At 44.5% G+C, this 19,396-nt stretch overlaps 3 protein-coding genes and 1 long non-coding RNA gene across 8 annotated transcripts; 2 read left to right on the forward strand and 2 right to left on the reverse strand.

Annotated features, from left to right (window-relative positions):
- Positions 1-213: 213 nt before the first annotated feature.
- On the forward strand, positions 214-7,293 carry LOC112880440 (probable transcriptional regulator SLK2). Of its 3 annotated transcripts, none has more exons than XM_025945073.1 (11): positions 214-363; positions 2,086-2,775; positions 2,863-2,991; positions 3,439-3,487; positions 4,041-4,255; positions 4,399-4,467; positions 4,951-5,051; positions 5,201-5,294; positions 5,409-5,478; positions 5,999-6,508; positions 6,592-7,293. In XM_025945073.1, exons 2-11 carry the CDS (start codon positions 2,167-2,169, stop codon positions 6,612-6,614), a joined length of 1,869 nt encoding a protein of 622 aa, XP_025800858.1. In that variant the 5' UTR covers positions 214-363; positions 2,086-2,166; the 3' UTR covers positions 6,615-7,293. The 3 variants fall into 3 exon arrangements, with proteins under 3 accessions (XP_025800858.1, XP_025800857.1, XP_025800856.1); XM_025945072.1 differs by having other exon boundaries at positions 2,086-2,197; positions 2,323-2,775; positions 5,999-7,293; XM_025945071.1 differs by having other exon boundaries at positions 5,999-7,293.
- A 1,203-nt stretch (positions 7,294-8,496) lies between these two features.
- Positions 8,497-10,630, reverse strand: LOC112880442. The gene is made up of 3 exons (XM_025945074.1): positions 10,179-10,630; positions 8,959-9,057; positions 8,497-8,775 (listed from the first exon to the last, which is right to left on the reverse strand). Exons 1-3 carry the CDS (start codon positions 10,422-10,424, stop codon positions 8,755-8,757), a joined length of 366 nt encoding a protein of 121 aa, XP_025800859.1. The 5' UTR covers positions 10,425-10,630; the 3' UTR covers positions 8,497-8,754.
- Positions 10,631-13,935: 3,305 nt separating this feature from the next.
- Positions 13,936-17,541, reverse strand: LOC112882521. 3 transcript variants are annotated; one of them, XM_025947599.1, is made up of 3 exons: positions 17,120-17,541; positions 16,099-16,218; positions 13,936-15,772 (listed from the first exon to the last, which is right to left on the reverse strand). In XM_025947599.1, the coding sequence occupies exons 1-3, from the start codon at positions 17,441-17,443 to the stop codon at positions 15,401-15,403; spliced, it is 816 nt and encodes a 271-aa protein (XP_025803384.1). In that variant the 5' UTR covers positions 17,444-17,541; the 3' UTR covers positions 13,936-15,400. The 3 variants fall into 3 exon arrangements, with proteins under 3 accessions (XP_025803384.1, XP_025803383.1, XP_025803386.1); XM_025947598.1 differs by having other exon boundaries at positions 13,936-15,781; XM_025947601.1 differs by lacking the exon at positions 16,099-16,218 and having other exon boundaries at positions 13,936-15,781.
- Positions 17,542-18,025: 484 nt separating this feature from the next.
- On the forward strand, positions 18,026-19,275 carry LOC112880462. The gene is made up of 2 exons (XR_003226336.1): positions 18,026-18,263; positions 18,812-19,275. It is a non-coding gene; the product is annotated as an uncharacterized LOC112880462 (long non-coding RNA).
- The last annotated feature ends 121 nt before the right edge of the window (positions 19,276-19,396 follow it).

Genomic DNA, 19,396 nt, shown 5'->3' on the forward strand with positions numbered 1-19,396 from the left:
CCTACTGTCCCTACTCATGTGCCCGTCCCACCGCCTCTATCGCTTGTGTACAATCACGATGTGCATGTAGCCAGAGACCGACTCCCGGTGGCCCTGTCCCGGTTTCCCCGTCCCCAACCAATCAATCGCAAGCGCCGGCGTGTAGGCGCATCCTCAATCCGACGGCTGAGACTGCTCCTAGACTGGTCAAGGGCAGTCAAAGCGGGCCGCGCCACGGGCTGCGGCCGGTCACCCCGCCGACGGGCGCCGCGGAATCTATACTAGAGCACTGAGCACACGAACGGATGAATAGGAGCACGAGAAGAGAAGTAGAGAACTGCAACGGGAGGAGGGGAGAGAGAAAAAAATTGCAGCAGCAGTAAGGTGAGATTTTTAATCCCTATCTGATGGTACGCGATTGATTTCTGGACTGGTTGTGAGCGTTTAAGCAATCCATCCTCTTTCCGCCTCTCTCTTTCTCCCTCTCACCCTGTTTTGGGGATTTTTCTTTCTTGCTCGACGGGGATTGGGGGATTTTGAGCGAAACATGGGTGCGGGTTCCTGCAATGCAGCGCCCGCGCGAATTTCGTGTGGGGCGGAAATTTCTCTCTTGGTCGTGCTGTCGAATCGATTGCTTGGACTTGCTTGCTGGTCCGATTGGATTTGGGTGAGTTTTTATTAGGGTTATCTATCTATCAACCCGTGCAGAGCAAAAGTTTTGGGGATTCTCTTGGTCGGGTAGGAATCTGAAAGGGGAGGAATCGCTCTAGGATTTAGTTGTCGAGTAGTATTCGGGAGATTTTCATTTACTATGTCTGTAATTTCAGTCCATTATTGCTCCTGATGTGTTTTCATGTGTTACTTCTTTATGTTCATTCCTTTGTTAGCCCTCTCCATTTCTTTGGGAAAATGTTTAACTCTGCAGTTTCTCCTAGCTTGTTAAGTGTAGTTCGTTCAGCTGAATTGTTTATTTGCTAAGATTGGCTGAGAACATAGATAGCGTCAGTGTCATGTAAGTGGCTCCCATGAATGGAGTGAAGAAAAGAAAAATCAATCTTGTGTGGCGTCCACCCCTGCACTGCTGCTGCAATTTGGGGGGAATTACCAACGGCCAACCTACACATGTCCTACTCCCTGCCTCCCCAAGACCCAACTTCACTGCCATCAAATTCTAGCTCATGCGCTGTTGCCACCGCCTCCTTTTGTGAGCTATTTGATGCCCTAAACTCAAACACTGGCGCAAGGCCTCTCAAGGTAGCCGCTTAGGTTGTGCCAAGCCAAGATACCTTGCTGCCTAACAGCGAGCACTTTATAGTACACTGATTTTATGTTGGAAATTAGTAGTCTTGGGGAGGCCAACAATATTCAACGAGAGATGTGTTCCATCTTGCTGCTGGAGAGTAGCTTCGATACATTAAAGAATATATCTCAAATATATGGATTTCGGGTAACAAAATGATTTCAAGGTGTATCTTGAAGTTGTATCAAGATTCCTCTTTTCTTTTTTTCCTGCTTACAGTTTGATCCTCTATACAATTGAAGATATATGATTGGTTTTGTTCTATTGGTGATACTCTGCTGCTTCGTTTATCAGATAGGTAGGAGGTTAGATTCTTTAGCTCTTGCTGAAGATAGGCCATCATTATGCAGTTGCTTATTGTTACTGTTTCTCCAGCACCATTGTACTAGGCTCATATCTGAGACAAGTTGAATGTGCTGTTTTGCTGTTATGGAGATGATCAGTTGGTTGTTCAGGCTTTTTGTTACCAAAAAGTTACCATTCATGTGATTTTTTTGTTTGCATCTGGTACTTTCTCATGTCCCAGTTTTGTGTATTTCTGGGAATATCTTGGCATCAGTTGAATAATTGCAAATTTGTTTTCTTTGGAAGATAAAAGGTTATGCCATCTCCAGTTCTAGACCCCTAGCAATGACACTTGGTGTCTGTTGTTTGAACCTTTTATGACTTATGGGCTGTGAGATTGATGGGCTGTTGGTACATCCTCTAATTGCTCAAGAAAATTGATGATAAACCTCCATTGTCACTTGCACATTTGTATTACATGACTTCGTTAATCTTCACTAATATTTACTCTCTCATAACAGATCTTAGCTACAAATATTTGAAGATCTTTGTCGGTGATTTCTAGTTATGTTCCCTGCTTTTATCTGAGATTCTTTGAGGTGATGACGGATGCCAACTCATCATTCTCCGGAGGTGCAAAGTTGCAGCCAAGCACAAGCATGAATACTGATTCATTCATGCGTGTTCCAGCCTCCCCAATATCATTTTCATCAAATAACATCTCTGGCTCTTCAGTCATTGATGGTTCAATTGTGCAGCAAAGTCCACCCCAAGACCAGGTGCAAAAGCGGAGGTCTTCAAGTGTAACATCACATCCTATGATTGAGGCTGGTGGTGCATTGCATCCTCAAAAGAAATCAAGAATTGATGTTAGGCAAGATGATATACTACAGCATCAGCTGATTCAGCAGCTGCTCCATGGTGAGAGTTCTCTGCATCTTCAGGGGCAACAGAACCCACAGCTTCAAGCTTTGCTCCAGCAGCATAAACTGGCACAGATGCAGCAGCGGCAGCAGCAGCAGCAGCAGTTGTTGCAACCATTTGCTCAGATACAACAGTCTCAAATTGGCATCCCTCGTCAGCCTCAGCTTAGACCACCACTAGCACAGCCTGGAATGCAGCTAGCTGGACCTATTAGGACTCCTGTCGACAGTGGGCTTTGTTCCCGCAGGCTATTGCAGTATTTGTATCACAAGCGTCATCGTCCAGAGGTACATTTCTGCATTATAATTATTGATCATGAGATTACAAGATACAAGTCTCGGGAGTACAATTAATACTTGCATGCTGTCTTGTAGAATAATACCATAACATACTGGAGGAAGCTTGTTGAGGAATATTTTGCACCACGAGCAAGAGAAAGATGGTGTGTCTCTTCTTATGAAAAGAGACCAAATGGTTCAGTTTCTACTCCGCAAACAGCTCTGGTTAGTTAACAGTTTGCACTTCACAGTAGCAAATTTACTTGCGATTATATCGATCTTGGTTTTATGGTCCATGTCCAGCATCACTTTCTGTTTGATTTCAAAACAACAATGATTAGCATCTTCTTAAACTTCTGCTTGGAGGCTCTGTTAATGGCAGCCAAATAGACTTTGTAGGTATAGCTTTTGGTAGTAAAGAGTTTACTTGTTGCAGTACTTAAATAGAAAAGGCTGATTCTTTTTGCTCCTGCACATTTAAAGTTAGTGTGAGAGATCCTTGTGACCCCTTCTTTGTATTTTATTCTCTATTCTTAATCAAATGAAACGCAGCTCTCCTGCGTATTCAAGAAAAAAGAATGTGAGGGAGAATATTCCTTTTTTTTTCAAAAGTACAAAATGTGATGTATATATTCATTAACGCTTCATACAATCCTATTTTATCCATTACAGGATTCGTGGCGGTGTGACATTTGCAATACACATGGTGGGAAAGGATATGGTTAGTAATTTCTGTCAACTCTGGCAAACTATATTCATGATGCTTTTCTTCGTATTCAAATTTTGGTTTTCTTGGTTCCTCTTTGAAACATGCTTGATCAGTTGGTAGCCAAACTCAACACTTTCCATAAGTATCTTGTGGTAGACAAAATTGTGTACAGTTTTGGACCAGAACAAAGATGCAAGTATGTGATATTACAAATTGTTATAATACATCATGCATAGACATCAAGATTGATAATAGTTATCCATGACTATATGCTGAGTGGTCACAATCATGCTGTGTGCATGCATTTGATCATCCACAAATGAAGAACATTTAAAATAGCATGGTGACATTGCATTGTTGCGTACCTTTTCACATTGAATCTGTGGTAAGGCAAGATTAAATTTGTGTTATCTACTTGTCATCTGTGCATCACGCAAGTGCTGTCGCCATAACATAGATGCACAGCTTAGCATCTGTTGTTCAAGTAGCTTTCTGATTTGGTACTTGCAATACAAGCAGCATCTCTTACCCAGTTACCCTTTTTATATCTGATCCCATCTTACAGAGGCTACATATGAAGTGCTTCCTAGACTGTGTCAAATCAGATTTGATCATGGCGTTATAGATGAATACCTATTCCTCGACATGCCCAATGAATTCCGGTTGCCTAATGGATTAATGCTGCTGGAGCATAAAAAAGTTGTTCAAAAGAGTGTTTATGAGCATCTACATGTTACACATGAGGGGCATCTGAGAATTATATTCACACCAGAATTAAAGGTATGCTTCGTGTAGTAGCTCGCTCACGTACTTGCCATTTTTGTAGCATGTCCATGTTATGTGTATCATTTGTAAGCATAGAAGTAATCCCAAGCAAGGGGCATTAATCATTCTTATCAGCTTTTTGCCTGTGAATTATGTAGATAATGTCCTGGGAGTTCTGTTCACGGCGACATGAAGAGTATATCACCCGCAGGGTTCTGGCACCACAGGTGGAGTTCGTAGACCAGCACACTCTTCCACTTTAATTTGGCTACAAAATTGTTAATTTAAGATTTAACCCTGCATAACTGCATAGTAATATAGTTTTTCTAGGGCATAGTAATATAGTTATTGCTCGGCAACCTAGGTGTTAGGTGATGAAACATAAATGATGCAGCAGAAATCTAATTATTACATGACAACTTTGTTGGATCCTTCATGATTGGTGAAAACATGTCTGTTTCTATCACAATTCGAGCTCTTCCACAAACTATTTTGATGATTCTTCATTTCTCATTGATGTAATGGAGTTCAAAACTTCTTCCAAAAAAAAAAAACCCATAGAGGATCAAACCTTTTTAACCCATTCTCATGTCATTTTTCTTATATGTACTCTGAGGGCATTCCCTAAGTGCATATGTGTGTTTTACTGAATTGTAACTATCATTGGTGACTTTGATATCTTATATTTTACACATGATTCTGCCTTTCAGGTCAATAATCTGCTACAAGTTGCCCAGAGATACCAAGCTGCTACTAGTGGAAGTGGTCCTGCAAGGGTTTCAAATGATGAAGCACAAACCATTTGCGACATGTTAGTGAATAAACTATTCTCCACTGCTGCATTGTTCATTATATATTGATTTTTTGCCATGATAAATGAAAAAACCTGCATCTCAGAGCAATCTTGTTTTTTTAATCTTACTAAAGCAATAACAACATTTTTTTCTCTCGTACTGTTAGGTTTGTGACTGCATCGCGGCAACTAGCGAGGAATCTGGAGCACCACACCTTGAATGAACATGGTCTTTCTAAACGATATGTTCGCTGCCTACAGGTAATTAGAGACTGTTCCCATCACATTAGTACACTGTAATTATCTGCCTGTCCATCCTATTGTTCTGGATGTTCATATGCATCAAGTACACTGATGATCATGGGTCGTTTTCAGATATCGGAGGTGGTGAATCATATGAAGGACTTGATTGAGTTCACTAACAAGAACAATCTTGGCCCTATAGGTATGATCATGCACATTTCTATGAAGATACAGTCACAAACCCTATCACTGTTTTCAGTTTATACCTATCACTGTTTTCAGTTTATACCTATCATTGGCTTCAGCTTATACCCAGTTGTCAATTGTTAGCTGTGGCTGAATATTTTTTTTTTCTAAAGTAGGTTGTGACCAATGTTTTGCTCACTGTTTCTATGAAGATAGTAGGGCATATTATTAAAATGATATGCCTTCTTTAGAAAAGTTAATTGCTAGTCCAAGTTCTTTGTATAAGCAAACCCTGGAGCACTTGAACGACATTTGAACCATAAAGGGACAAACCCAGTCGGTGCTATGTTTTAACCTGGTAGAGTCAGTTGTTTCTGGACCTGATGAAGTGGAATATTATAAGTTATTTCATTTTTTCTCCTTCTGTCAACAGCAAAGCATTGAACTGTATGTCATGGACAGTAGCAAAAAGAGTAGATTATCGGAATGCAATAACATTTTGGTGTCATTTTAATGCGCTCTGTGTTCATATGCAGAGGGCCTGAAGAATTATCCGAAACCAAATGTACCAAAGCTTCCAGGACAGAATACGCAAGAGGCAAAACACATAATGGCTGCTGCTGGCCTTCCCAATGACCAGAACACCACCAAAGTCATGGGTCTCAAACAAGAAATAAGCGCTCATGTGGACAACGGAACTTCTGGTGTTGGAGCTGTTGGTAATAGTACTCCACAAAATGCTACAGCACTAAACAGTTACCAGAATATACTCAGAAGCTCCAGTGCAAATCAGAGCCTGATACAGCAGGAGGCATCGAGTGTCTTCAAAGGTTCTGCAGCGATGCACAATGGAATACAGCTGGAAGCATCTAGATCGTTCCATGCACCTAACCAAGCGCACCTTGCACAATTCCAACGTTCTGCGTCATTTCAGCATCCAATGCCCCAGCATAACAATCTTCAGGGCATGGGAATGCAAAATAATCTCCAGGGCTTGGGAATGCATAGTAATCTTCAGGGCTTGGGAGTGCAAAATAATCTGCAGGGTGTGAACCCACAATACCAGCAGCATGTTTTAAATCAGCTGCTTCAAGAAGTTAAGAACACTAACAACCATGCTTTGGTGCAGCAACCACCTCCAGCCAACCCTAATGTAAACAGTGGTCTCGCATCCGGAGCTGCTAACACCAACAGTGCTGCTACTGGAGAGCAGACTCAGCATATCAATAACAGCACCGTAAAGGGTGCAGCTACAATCGGCACCGGGCCGAGCAATGTGATCAACAACAGCACAGCCAGCATCGTCCCCAGCAGAAGTAACAGTTTCAAGTCGGTAAGCAGCAACCCAGCTGCTGCTACTGGAGGCAGCAATGCTGCGACTTCCAAGGCTGAGCCCTTCCATGAATTAGATGATCTCGACCATCTCATTTCCAATGAACTGGCGGAAAGCGGGCTGTTCATGGCAGACCAAGGCGGCAGCGGCTTCTCGTGGAACATGTGACAAGAGTACATAGACGTCTCACTGCTCTGTGAGCTTCACTGTAAGCGATGAGCAATAGCCTGCTTTGATGCTAGTGTGGAAGCTAGCGAGTGGTGGTGGTGGAAAGTTACCCTAGATGCAAGTTTCTCTTTCTTTTTCTTATATATTTTTTTAGTTTTTTATTACCGTTTCGGACTGTTGTGAGTTGTGACCGTGCTCTGATGTTAACTTCAGATGTCAGCTGGATCTGTTGTGGGGATGTGAGAGCAGTAACCGGTAGTTATTGGAATATATTGTTGTCGTGCAATCGAATGTATTGCTGTGATTTCTCATCATCTCACCCCAAACAAAGTCCTCATCTATCAACTTCAGGCTATGATCCAACTCCCAAATGCTTTGTTTGGAGCGTTCAATATTGAGTCAAGCGGGATGTTCATACATAATGGTGATGTACTTCGTTTTATAATCTGCACTCCTCGTTGCAATGATTGTTTTACGACAATTGTTTTAAAACGTGACAGACTACATAACACATTCAGTTTCGTCAGGCATGCAACAGCAGAGCAAGTAGGCGACTAGAATACGAGTTTAACCAAGACCATCCGTTGTGCTGTGCATCCGACAGCCGCCATCACAGCACTGCGCATTAGTGTCCGTGTGCCTTCCTTTTTCAGATGTTAAACAGTGTTTTGCTTCTTCCAAAACAGTAAAACTCAATTAACCACTTAATGACTACGCACACTTGTATTTAGGCTCTCGTCCAGGCTTATAATGACTAAGCACCCTACTCCCTCCGTTCTAAATTATAGTTCGTTTTGACATTTCTAAGTGCATAAATTTTACTATGTGTCTAGACATAATGTATATTTAGGTGTATAGCAAAAACTATGCATCTAAAAATGTAGAAATGCTAAAATAACATATAATTTGGAACAAAGGGAGTAGGATTTAGCTCTACCCGTAGCAGGTCGTTGTGTAGTTGGCCTTCTGTATCTTAGGATCCGCAACTTAACTCCTTCGATTCGGTAATACAGTGGGCAATCTCTGCTCAAATCCGCTCTGTTTCTTGAACGTTCAATTATTCTCCGAATTCTTGCTGTCAACGAGTTGTTCTTGGTCTGGAACTCCGAGATCCTGACAAAATCTAATAGAAACTACACTTATAGCGAATAGATTCTTTTTTCCTGGAAAAGATGGGAAATACAGCTAATATTTACCAATATTCCAATACATCATCCTACAATGCCAGAGTACTTTAGCTCACTTTTCTGCAAACAGGACATATGTAGGAGCTTCAATAACGACCAATGTTTTATGAACCCATCAGGTCATAACGGTTGTATGAAGCAGGCATGATTTAACTTTGATAATCAAAAGAACATGTGGATTTTGACAACTTTTACTGCAAATATAGTGTAGTTTCTATGAGTTCATTCACCTAAACAAAGTGGCAACTACGAAACAGATATACAGTAGCACCACTATATAAGCTATTTTTTCCCCAAGCAATATAAAGCAAAGAGTTGTAAACAAATATGCATTAGACACGAACTCTACGAAAAGCAGTTGCTCATATCATATCATATCATACTAATTACCAGTTTACCATAGAATTTCATTATTTTTGTGCCACCAAGAGACGAAAGTTCAATGGATGTTACCGTGTTATCCAGAAGTAATCACCACAAATTTCACCATTCAGCTATACGAGCTAGACAAAGGATCTACATCATATCAAGGTCACTAGTTGCTAAGACGAACAACAAACAGTGCAAGTAGTGCCACCACGTAGCAGAAAGTCACAACCAAGTATCAAAGAGCAAAAATGCAGTCCTGCAGGAGATAAAACACTAGTTAAGTCTTCAGAGTCAATCAAGATAAAGCAGAGTATGGAAAATATTATTGATTTTCAATTATTCAAGTTCAATAAATGCAAGCTCATTTAGCTATTCATAAACTCTTTGTGTCACATCACATCAATAAAATATTATCGTGAAATCCTGTATATGTACTTACCGAAGAGGTACTCGTATCTCCCACCTGGGCACTGGAAGCCACAACTGCCTTGGTGATTGACTCCTCTACCATGCTATGGGGTGCGGTCAGTGATCCAGCCTGCATGTCAATCAGATATAAATCAACCTTTTCCTCTCACTGAAACAAGAACAACATTATTCCATTGCACAAATAGAGAAGAGAACAGAAACACAGACAACCGGAAATAAGAAAAACACCTCACATACATAAAGAAACGACCAGAAGAAAGACTATGAACCAAGTCACTAATATAATACTCAAACCACCAACGATTTTATGATCACCAACACACTACTCACAAACAAAACTTGCCAGGTCTGACCCATCCAAACTTCAGCAAACCTCATTTTGGAGACTGATGCTTGTGGAAATAGCATATTACAGCAATATATGGGAGAAAAGGCATCTGCCAAATCTACTTATGATAAGGAGGCCATGGCTATTTTTGGAAGCTTTAAAGAAGTGGAGACACTACTAATTGGGAGCTAAATTCGTCATTAAGAAATGCCACCAAAATCTTAAATATAATAGTACTCAGACTGATTGGCGGAATACAACATAAGTTGGACTTTGATTATCCAGCAGAATACAAGAACGGAAAAGAGAACGAGGAGTGGATTCTATTGAATAAGTCGACGGAACACAATATCAGTTGCTACCACGTTACTACCATGAGCTTTGTCAGAGCTCAATAAATCAGGTTGATGGATGGAGAACTTCTAAACATTCAGGCAGAGTAGTCTGTAGGCATCGGCTGGAAGGAAAATAGTAAAGTGGAAGTTTATTGTGATGAAGATTGGAAGTTCACTGCCCAGTTTTTGAGATGAATATCATCCCATGGACAGGGTTAAAGACTTCAAGTTACTCCATAGTAAAGTGGCTGTGATCGCTCTAATAACTGACTGTATTTTATTTCACGTTGCTGTAAAAGAAGAACCTAATTTATTTCACGGTGCTGAACGCTAATTTAATTCTCTTAGCTGAAGAATAGGCCTATCTCTAGTGTTCCTCCGTGTTTACCCATGTTCATCCATTTCGAACACAAAATTATCCCAAATTGAATGCAGATTCAGGTCCTAGCACTGCAGGGTATGGCATGGCGGAAAGTGGTGGGTGCCCGCGGCCGACCTGAAACTCGCCACAAGGGTCTACTCGCAAGTAACATTAATGCAATATGTCAATCCTACATTCCTACTTACACCGAGGTTGACGACGACGGTGAGGGTGTCCGCGACGGCCAGCTTCTCGACGTCCTGAGGACTGCACACGTTGAGGTTCTCACGGGAAATCTTGGCGAGGCAGCTCTTCACGCTGACGGCCACGGTCACCCCTGCGTCCTCGACGCTCATCAGGCCTCCAGGCGCGAGGAGGGCCCGGACCAGGTCCCTCGCCCTCGCGGCGACCGCCTCCGCGATGACGGCACGCTCCGCCTCTTCCGACGCCATCTGCGACAAAACCCTGTTACGGGCGCGAATGCCAGCGAACCGAGCGAGAATCAGCAGAGGAGGGGGCGGCCGCAGAGCGACGCCCAGGCTCGCCGCGCCGGACGCCTGCGAAGCAGAGCGACGCCGGCGGTGAGGGGGGTCGTGCGCGGCGCGGTTTGGCCTGGGCCCTCGGAGGGCGGAGACGGCGGCGGCGTGTGCGGTTTGGTCTGGGCCCTCTCGGAGCTCGAAGAAGAAGGCCGTGGACGACTCTCAACGCTGGAAGGCCCAGCAGGGAGCGCAGTGGGCCTTGGACGGGCCAGTGGCTGGAGGAGGTCGGCCGTCGGCATCCATCCCGTGTTTCATCTAACAGAGAAGAAAACTCGTATGTACTTAACCTAAGTAAAGAAGATAAGTACTAAATAAAGAGAACTTCTACTATTTCAATTCCTCCGTTCCAAACACCTTTCATGTAAGTTTCTGTGTTTTTCCGTTACTCTGTTTTGCAACAATATATCTTTTCTATTCATGCGTATCCTATCGAGATCTTCTCCGATACGCAATACAAAGGCTATACTAGCATTCTAAAAGGACTAGTATATAAATATCGGACCGTTAAAATTAATTGTATACTACTAAAAATTTCATCCAGATTAGTATAGATATTTTTCTTTAAAATCATATATTACATTTTTATAGTATTTTGTATCCTCGCAGTGAAATATTACATTCTGCTTTAGGTTATAATTTCTATTCTATCCCGTTCGGAGGAGTACACATCTTATCTGTAGCAGCTCCTGCAGCAAACACACTGTTGCACGGATGCTGTTCACGTAGCACGAGTACTGTTTATGCAGATCTGGTCGTTGATCTTGGGATGAACGGTTTCAAGAGGTGGTACGTCACCGCGACAGTACTCACGGACTTGCCCACTGAATCTCACTCCATCCCGTTCCCCTCCCTCTCCTCGCGTCCACTGTGACTGGCGGCGGCGCAGGCCGCGGGAACAGCCGCGTGCTGACCTGCGCGAGCAGCGGCCCCCCGGCGGGGAGGGCGGGTCGTCACCACCAGCAGCGGCGGCAAGGGGCGGGGGACGGCAGCATGGGGGCGGCCAGCGGGTCCGAGAAGCCGGTTCCGTGCGTGGGGTCCTTGATCCGCCTGTTCCGTGGCTGTTGGTGCCGCCGCCGTTCCAGCTGTGGCTCCGCCCGCGGCCGGCTGCTCCGTCTAAACAAGATAGAGGTTTAGGATAAATCCGTTTCCTTGATACTGCTTTGTCTCCTCGGTCGCTGCTAGTTAAGCATGTCTGATAGACAAGCACATGTTGTATCAAGCATGAGCTAATGTGCTGCAACTCCTTCAGAAGATCGAGCGAGAGGCCCAGCTTTGAATCCTCGCTGGAGACAAGCGATTAGGCAGCCTGTTTGGTGAGGGGCTCTTGTAAGCTAAGATTAGGTTGCTTAAGTGCGTAATAGTGTGTGTCGATGTGTGCCGAACTGCCGGCGCTGCGAACGCATCAAGCTCAAGCTGTACCAAAACTTTGTTTTTCCACTTTATAAGACAACGACATACGAGAACATAGTATCGAGGTTTGCATCTTGTGATAGACCACATGTTGTAACTTACGTGGAGTCATCACCGGAGGAACTCGAAGGATTACTGACAGAGGGGTTTCTCACGATTTCAGTTACCGCAGACTCTGCAACAGAAAAGCACACAATTTTTTTTTTGCCCGCTGAGGCGTTGACTACTGACTGGCTTATCACCGTGACACCGTCTAGAATTCTAGATACGGCATTGCTAGCGTCCCAACATCCAATCAGAAATTTTTCATCGGACAGTTCATTGCAACTTTTATAAATAGCAGTTGCAACATTAGAAACCAACGCTTGCAGCAATATAAAAAAGTATATAAATGACTCTAATATTCGATTCAAGGATGGAAAATTTCCACCACAATATTAACATCATGTTTCACGCAACATCCAATGTGCAAAATAAAAAAATAATTACAACATCAATATTTATCTCTTGCAATATGGGTCGGAATGTCCGGATTTTTTACACGTCGGATGCTCGAATCCTAGCATTACATTCTAGATATATTGGCCAATCCAACGACGTAACTCAGCGCGCGTGCGGTGAAGGTCCATGCGTGCGCCCCATACAGTGTGTACGATCGGGGTCTGAATTCGAACTGGCTGCTGCTCCCAGAGCGGCTGGGCTGCTGGGCTGGGGCGGGTGCACATCATGCTCGGAGTCTCGCCGGCCGTTGGCGTTGTGCGGCTGGTCGTCGGTTGCCGTGGCAGGAAGCCGGATGGAGACCACTAAGAACATAGCGCCACGACGGGGATCAGATAGGGATGGTAAAAGATTTTAAATTTTAGTCTAGATAATTTAAGGATCGGGTTCTAAAAGAATCGAACGGGTCGGACTCTGATCTTTTTCAATTTTAAGCTAAAAATATATTAAAATTATATAAGGATCAAGTTGGATTCAAACGACTGAGGAAGAATTGGAGTCCGGTCGCGGCGGGAGAGGAGAAAATCTGAGGTCTCGGCGATGACGATTGCGACCAACGTTTCGACGGCGGGCCGCCCTGACGCGCAAGCCTGGCAGTGGATGCTCTAGTTTGGACGGCGCCGGCCGATCCCCGTGTTTTTTTCTCTCGGTCTCAGCATTCCCTCTTGCCTTTTGGCGCTTCTCGCCGTGGCTACGCAGACTACTAGGAGAGAGCAAGCAGCGGTGGCAGGGAGGATACGGGGAGGAGGCGCGGCAGCGGCCATCCAGGTGAGCCATGGGGATGAGACAGGCGGCGTCCTAGCGTCGCGGAAAAAATTCCAATCGTAGGAGAAGCACAAGGAGGAAGAGGCTAGAAATGGATGGTTAGATCTTATCTATACTCTATACCACTACGTGATGATACTATGCACCGTAGTAAAAGACCTCTTTGTTAGCTATGGAGTAATCTAGTAGAAATAGGGAAGAGGAACAGACATAAATTGAGATCGGAAGGAAGAATTAGGGACGAGGACAGGTCACTCTGTTTGAGTTGTTTGATAAGTTTTTCAGTCTTGCTAGCGTCCGGATGTCCGATATTCGGAGCTAGTATCGGATGGTGCCATATGGTAAAACTCCTTCCATCATTTAAGTGCAACATGAAAAGATAGCATATGCAACATGAGCAATACACTATATGCAATAAGAAATAATAATAATTGCAACATACAAAATACGTACTAAAATTCTTCTCAGCCATCTGACGAGAATTAAAAAAATCCGCCGCATCACGTGTGTCAAGTTGCTTGCAACATTCAATCGTCAGACTAAATTACATGGTGTAGCATTGAAAATACAACATCCCAAACTAACTAGTGCAACATGCGGAAGCATCTTGTGGAACATAATGATACATCGCGAAAAAAAGAACCATCTAACATCAGATAGTCATTTGATGAAATATTCCAAATTGCATCATGATTGCAGCTTAATAGAAAAATTATAATAAAAATGGGTTGAAACATTTCAACATCTCGAATCAACAAGTAAAACATAACAAAACTACTTATTGCAATATTTCAGAATCAACCATTCAATATAAAATACAAAAAAGGAAAAAATCTGGTTTACACCATTGAACTATGACAAAAATCCGATTTTTAACCTTAAACTACAAAACCAGATAAGAGAGGCTATCCAACTGTTGAAACCGGGCAAATTTGGCCCTTAGCGTGGTTTCGAAGGTGGTTTTATAATTTAAAAAAATTAAAAAATTCTAATTAGATCTAAAAAATCAAAACTAATTCATTTTAAATCAGAAAAATATGAAACTAGTACCAAAATTTTTCAAAAAATGTAACCTGTGTATTATTGCTCTATTTCAGTCTTTCATAACTACAAGCAACAAAAAACTATGAATATAAAAAATGGATATGAATAACTGACAAGTACAGTGCCAGTAGATATGTTACATTTTTTAAAAAAAATTATATTCATTACGTATTTTTCGGATTTGAAATGAATTATTTATGAATTTTTAAGTTCAAATTTGAAAATTTTTAATTTTCACAAAATAGAAAATCAATTTCGAAACTACACTAAAGGTGTTGCCCGCTTTTGACAGTTGGATGGTCTCTCTTATCCAATTTTATTTGAGAATCAGATTTTGACGATAATTCAAGAATGTAAACCGCATATTAAAAAAAAAAGCAGTGAACCACAAATTCCCCTCTCCATATCCCTCCCGTCCCTAGCCGCCGCGCACGCGAACCGCTCGACGGACCCGAGCGCCGCCGCCCATGGTCGAGTCTAGCGCCCTCGTCGTCTCCGCCGCCACCGCCGCGGAGGCGCGGCAGTAGCAGCACCCGCTGAGCCAGATCACGGCGAGCAGGACCCACCGGCTGCTGCTGAAGCAGTGGGTCAAGGAGGAGGACCTGCTGGCGTGTCGCGTCGCGCTGCGGGAGGCCCACCTCGATGCTTCCTCTACTGCGCCTTCTTTGCCTCCCACGCCGCCTCCATCCTCATCCTCTTCCTCTCCTCCCTCGGTGCAACCACGACCTAGGCGTGCAGGCAGCGCGGCTGATTTTTTAGCTATAGGAGGGCGAGGTGAGGTGGGGCTGTTTGGAAGATGAACAGTTACTCAAAGAATCTTGGAACTAGAAGTCACGGAAAGGTTTTACGAGCGGACATTAGGATGGAAACGTCCGATAAAATGAATGAATCTTTATCGGAAAGGTCTTATTCCGAGCATTACATGAGTTTATCTCTTCCTCTCGCTCGCAGGCGAGACACACGCACACGCCGCCACTCGTGGACCCATTGTGGGCTGGCAATCCTGGAGCTGGGATCACGAAGTCCCCGTCGCGGCCCATCGCCACCAGAGTCTTCACGGCTTGACAGTCTTAGGCTGCTAACACTCTTCCTACCATCTCTCTATTTTGTATTCATTTATTCTGAACAAGACCTTATGGAAAAGGAGCATGCATCCCAATATAAACTTGCGATCACCACTTGCGGGTGTGGAAGAGAAGCACGACCGCGATGTACGCCAGCGCGCCTGCGATCCCGACGGCGACGTCGAAACCTGGCCCGTGCTTGAGGGAGCAGACCGACCAGGTGAGGAAGCCAATGATTAGGCCGAGCGCGAGCTGCAGGGCGTACCTGCCCCAGATCGCCGAGCTGGGGGACCTGTCGAAGGAGGTCGCGAGGAGGCCGGCCAGCAGCACGAGGGCGAGCGCCACCAGCAGGCCGTAGGCGAGGACCAGGAGCCCGTCGGGAGCAGCCTGCTTCACGACGGGGAACGTCGCGGAGCACGCGGAAAGACAAACGCCAAAGAGCGCCAGCAGCAGCTTGGCGTAATTCCTTGAGTGCTTCACCTGCAAGAACTATAACATATATATAGTTATTATTCCAAAACAAATGCTATAAAACAAAATAAGTTGTTTAACACGGGCTAATTAGTTTATTTTTCAACTAATTAGGTTGCCTGTCTTAAGCAAGGAACATATATTTATATATTTAAGGACGGAGGGAGTACGTACTATCGCATAAACTATACGGTCTTCAAGTTTTAGGGATCGACTTTATTTAATTTAATTACTAGGAAGGAACAACAGCAAGCAAGCTCAAATTTTGAATGGCAAATAGTCCTTTTTAAAATCCAAGACGAATCGTGAATGCAAGCAAATCGGCAGAGACTTACCGATGGTGTAGGTGGCCCCGCATGGTTTGCAGTGCCTACGGTGACAATATATCTAGCCGGCCCTCCATCGACGCTAGGACAGTACGGTGACCACAGGATGACGAGTCCTCTGTTATTGACCTGAAGTTAAGACAGAAGAAACTTAGAGGGTTTTTTTTTTGCAAGTGTGATTTCATTTGTTCAGAATTTTTTTCCCCCAACCGACCCAACCTCGAACTGAACCCAGCAGCTAAGCCAAGCCAACTCATCCCCGCCGCTCGCCCGCTCCTCTCTAGCTCAAGCTTTTCTTTTTGAAAGGCTCTCTAGCAGCCCAAGCTTGGCTTGAAGTGTATTTTATTTTTCATTTTTCATAACACAAATGTAGCGGGCAGCTTGAATCTTGGTATGGTCTCTGCCGGAACCAAAAATAGAGGCCGCCCCTTCTCTGACCTCAACCCTGACCTAGCGCGACTTCCCTCTCCCGATCTCGACCCCCGAGTTGGTGTGCATGTCCTCCCTCGACTCTAAGCAGTGCTCCCACCCTCTCTCTACCTCAACCCCTGATCCCGCGCTAGCCCAAGGTGAGTTCTCAAATTCTTATACCTATGCAAGCAGGTTGGTGCATCAACATGGGGTCTTTCATGTATACATATGGTGTCCAAAATAGGGAAGCCGCACTAGTGGGATCCCTCCTCCTCCCTAGCCCAAGGTGAGTTCTCAAATATAAACCTATAGATGGATGGGCATGCTATGGTCTATGGATCGATGGATGGATTGCTGGAGAATGGAAGTATGAATGCTAGGGATGCAAGCAGGTTGGTGCATTAACACGAAGTCTTTCATGCTTATATATGGTGTCCAAAATAGGGAAGCCGCACTAGTGGGATCCCTCCTTCTCCCTAGCCCAAGGTGAGTTCTCAAATATAAACCTATAGAGAATGAAAGTATGAATGCTAGGGAGAAGACATCTGAATGAAAATATGAATACTAAAGAAATGAACAAGAACAGGAGAAGAACATCTGAATTATGGATGCAACTCACCGACTCAGTAGGTGCGTTTTCCCCCGTAAGAGCAGCCGCCTGCTGCAACGCAGCCATGTCAATGGCGACGTGCATGTGAAGACGAGCTTGTTGCGCAGCGTCGCCATCCTCATCTCCGGTGAATTCGTTGCCTTCAGCAACGTCCCCACCTCCAGCACCGGTGGCGCCCCTTCTTCTGGACGCCTGCTGGACTTGCGTGGGTGGTGTAGAAGCAGGTAGTGGCGCCACATCTTCTGTGGAGTTTGTGGTCGAACGAGGAGGCGTCGCTTCGAGGTCGCGGTAGCCCTCCTCAATGTTGATCGGACTTGCAGGATGCCAAGACATATCTCTGTCCTCTGATGCCGGGATGTCCAAACTGGGCAGGCGAACACAGAATGTATAGCAATAATGGGTGGATGGCCAAAGTCGTTAAGGTTTAAGTACTTTGCACAGGTCCTGCCTCGGATCGATCCCTCCCTATTTGTGAGAGGAAAACAAGACACGCGCTATTTCAGTGCTAGTACTATACCTTTTTGACTAACAGCAGTTGCTTCGCGGTGGCAGTAAAAGGAAGGCAAGTGTCTGCCACCCATGCTGCGCCTAGCTCACGCGGTTGGTAATTGCCTGGGCTTTTCGGTAGAGATATAAAGAGAAAGAAAGAAAGTCGAGGAATAAAACCGCACCCAATCTATCCTTTTGACCTTTTGGCTATTTTAATTTTCTCCTCGAGAGAGGTTAAACGAACCGCCCACTTTGTCAATCCTACGGTGCAGAGGCACTTAGGAATAACACGGCAAGCAAGTAAGTGACTATTCTTTCCATATTTCTTTTTAAGCATCTGCATTACTTTGTGCACTTCGATCATTTATTTTTCTTCTTTACATATCACGCTTCTTTATTTTCCTTCGTACAGACATTCCCCAGGCCATTATTACAGACATTTCAGGCTGCGTGCTAAGTACTCGTGAAGAGCCAGGCCTTTCCCCAGTACCAAAGTCTCTAGCTAGACCGTGCGCTCGTAATTTCTTTACCCACAGGCAAACAAGAGTTGGGACGCCGGCCGGCCATGAAAGGCGACGCCGGTGGAGGAGGGAGGGTGAGGCTGCAGGCGCCTGCCGCCGGGGCTCCCAGCCCTCTTGCGGACACCATCTTCCATCTCTGCATGGTAACTAACTGCCCTCAGCACAGATCGTCTCTCTTCGTCACTCTGCAAATCTGCCGTTTCTTCTGCCCTGCGTTCAAGCTCAAACTCTGCTACGTTCTTGGCCTTCCCCGGAGCCAAGATTCAGAGGCGACATGCAGCCTCTCTCGCCCGCCCTCTAGCTCGGCCAGTAGAACACAAGCTGGATGCAGAGGATCATGGTCACAATTTTGCCTCAACCAGTTGGGTCCATACATGCAGATTTCTCACGGTTGATGTTCATCTGCGTTCAGTTATATCTTTTAGACCAAAGATCATTGGCCCTGCATGCTTTGTATTGAAAGCAAATAGTTCAGCTATATTTTAGGCTCCTCTACTGTGTGCATTTATTGATGAAATTTAGCCAGTAAGATAAACATCACATAATCTCCGGTCTAGTCAACTGCTAATGGAATTCGATGGGTAGCCATCGCAAAGTATGATCTATTTTTCATTATGATTCAGTGAGAGTGACACTACAACAGATGTTATCTTCTAACAATATTCCTCTGGCATTTTTCTTATTTTTGCAGAAAACCGCCATTGTCCTTGGGAGCTGCTATGTTGCGTTCGTCGTTTACATCGCCATGACATACACGCAAAGCTGGTTAGAAAAGCTTCGGGTGCTGCCACTGCTGATCGTCGCTGTCACCGTTCCGCTGCTAGGGGCGGTTCTGATCCAAAAGTAGCAGCATCTACTCCATGGCTAGCTCCAACACTGCCGCAAAGTTGCTGCTGCCGTAGTTATGAGTTAATAAATCCCCCATCCCGTGTGTTTTGCAAGAACGAAGTCTAGCAAAATTCTTGGGAGCGCCTGGATAGAGGATCCGGATCGTGTATGAAACTAGGAGATGATAGATTATTGATGAAAGGTCGTGTTGGAACCAGCAACATTTCTGCTAGAGATGCCTGTTGGAACCAGCGCCAGCTCCTTTGGTTGTGTTCTTTCACCATGTCTGCATGAAAATCTATAGATATATAATTGTTGAATGATTCAGTCGTGCCATCCGTGTCTCTCTACTTCTGACTACTTCCAACATGTTATCGGCACTTCGTATCCAAACTTGGATCCATTTGGAGGGTTAAGATCCATCCATATCCGAGTCTATCGGAACTTG

Source organism: Panicum hallii, chromosome 2 (genome assembly GCF_002211085.1).
Source record: "Panicum hallii strain FIL2 chromosome 2, PHallii_v3.1, whole genome shotgun sequence".
NCBI classification, from domain to species: Eukaryota; Viridiplantae; Streptophyta; class Magnoliopsida; order Poales; family Poaceae; genus Panicum; species Panicum hallii.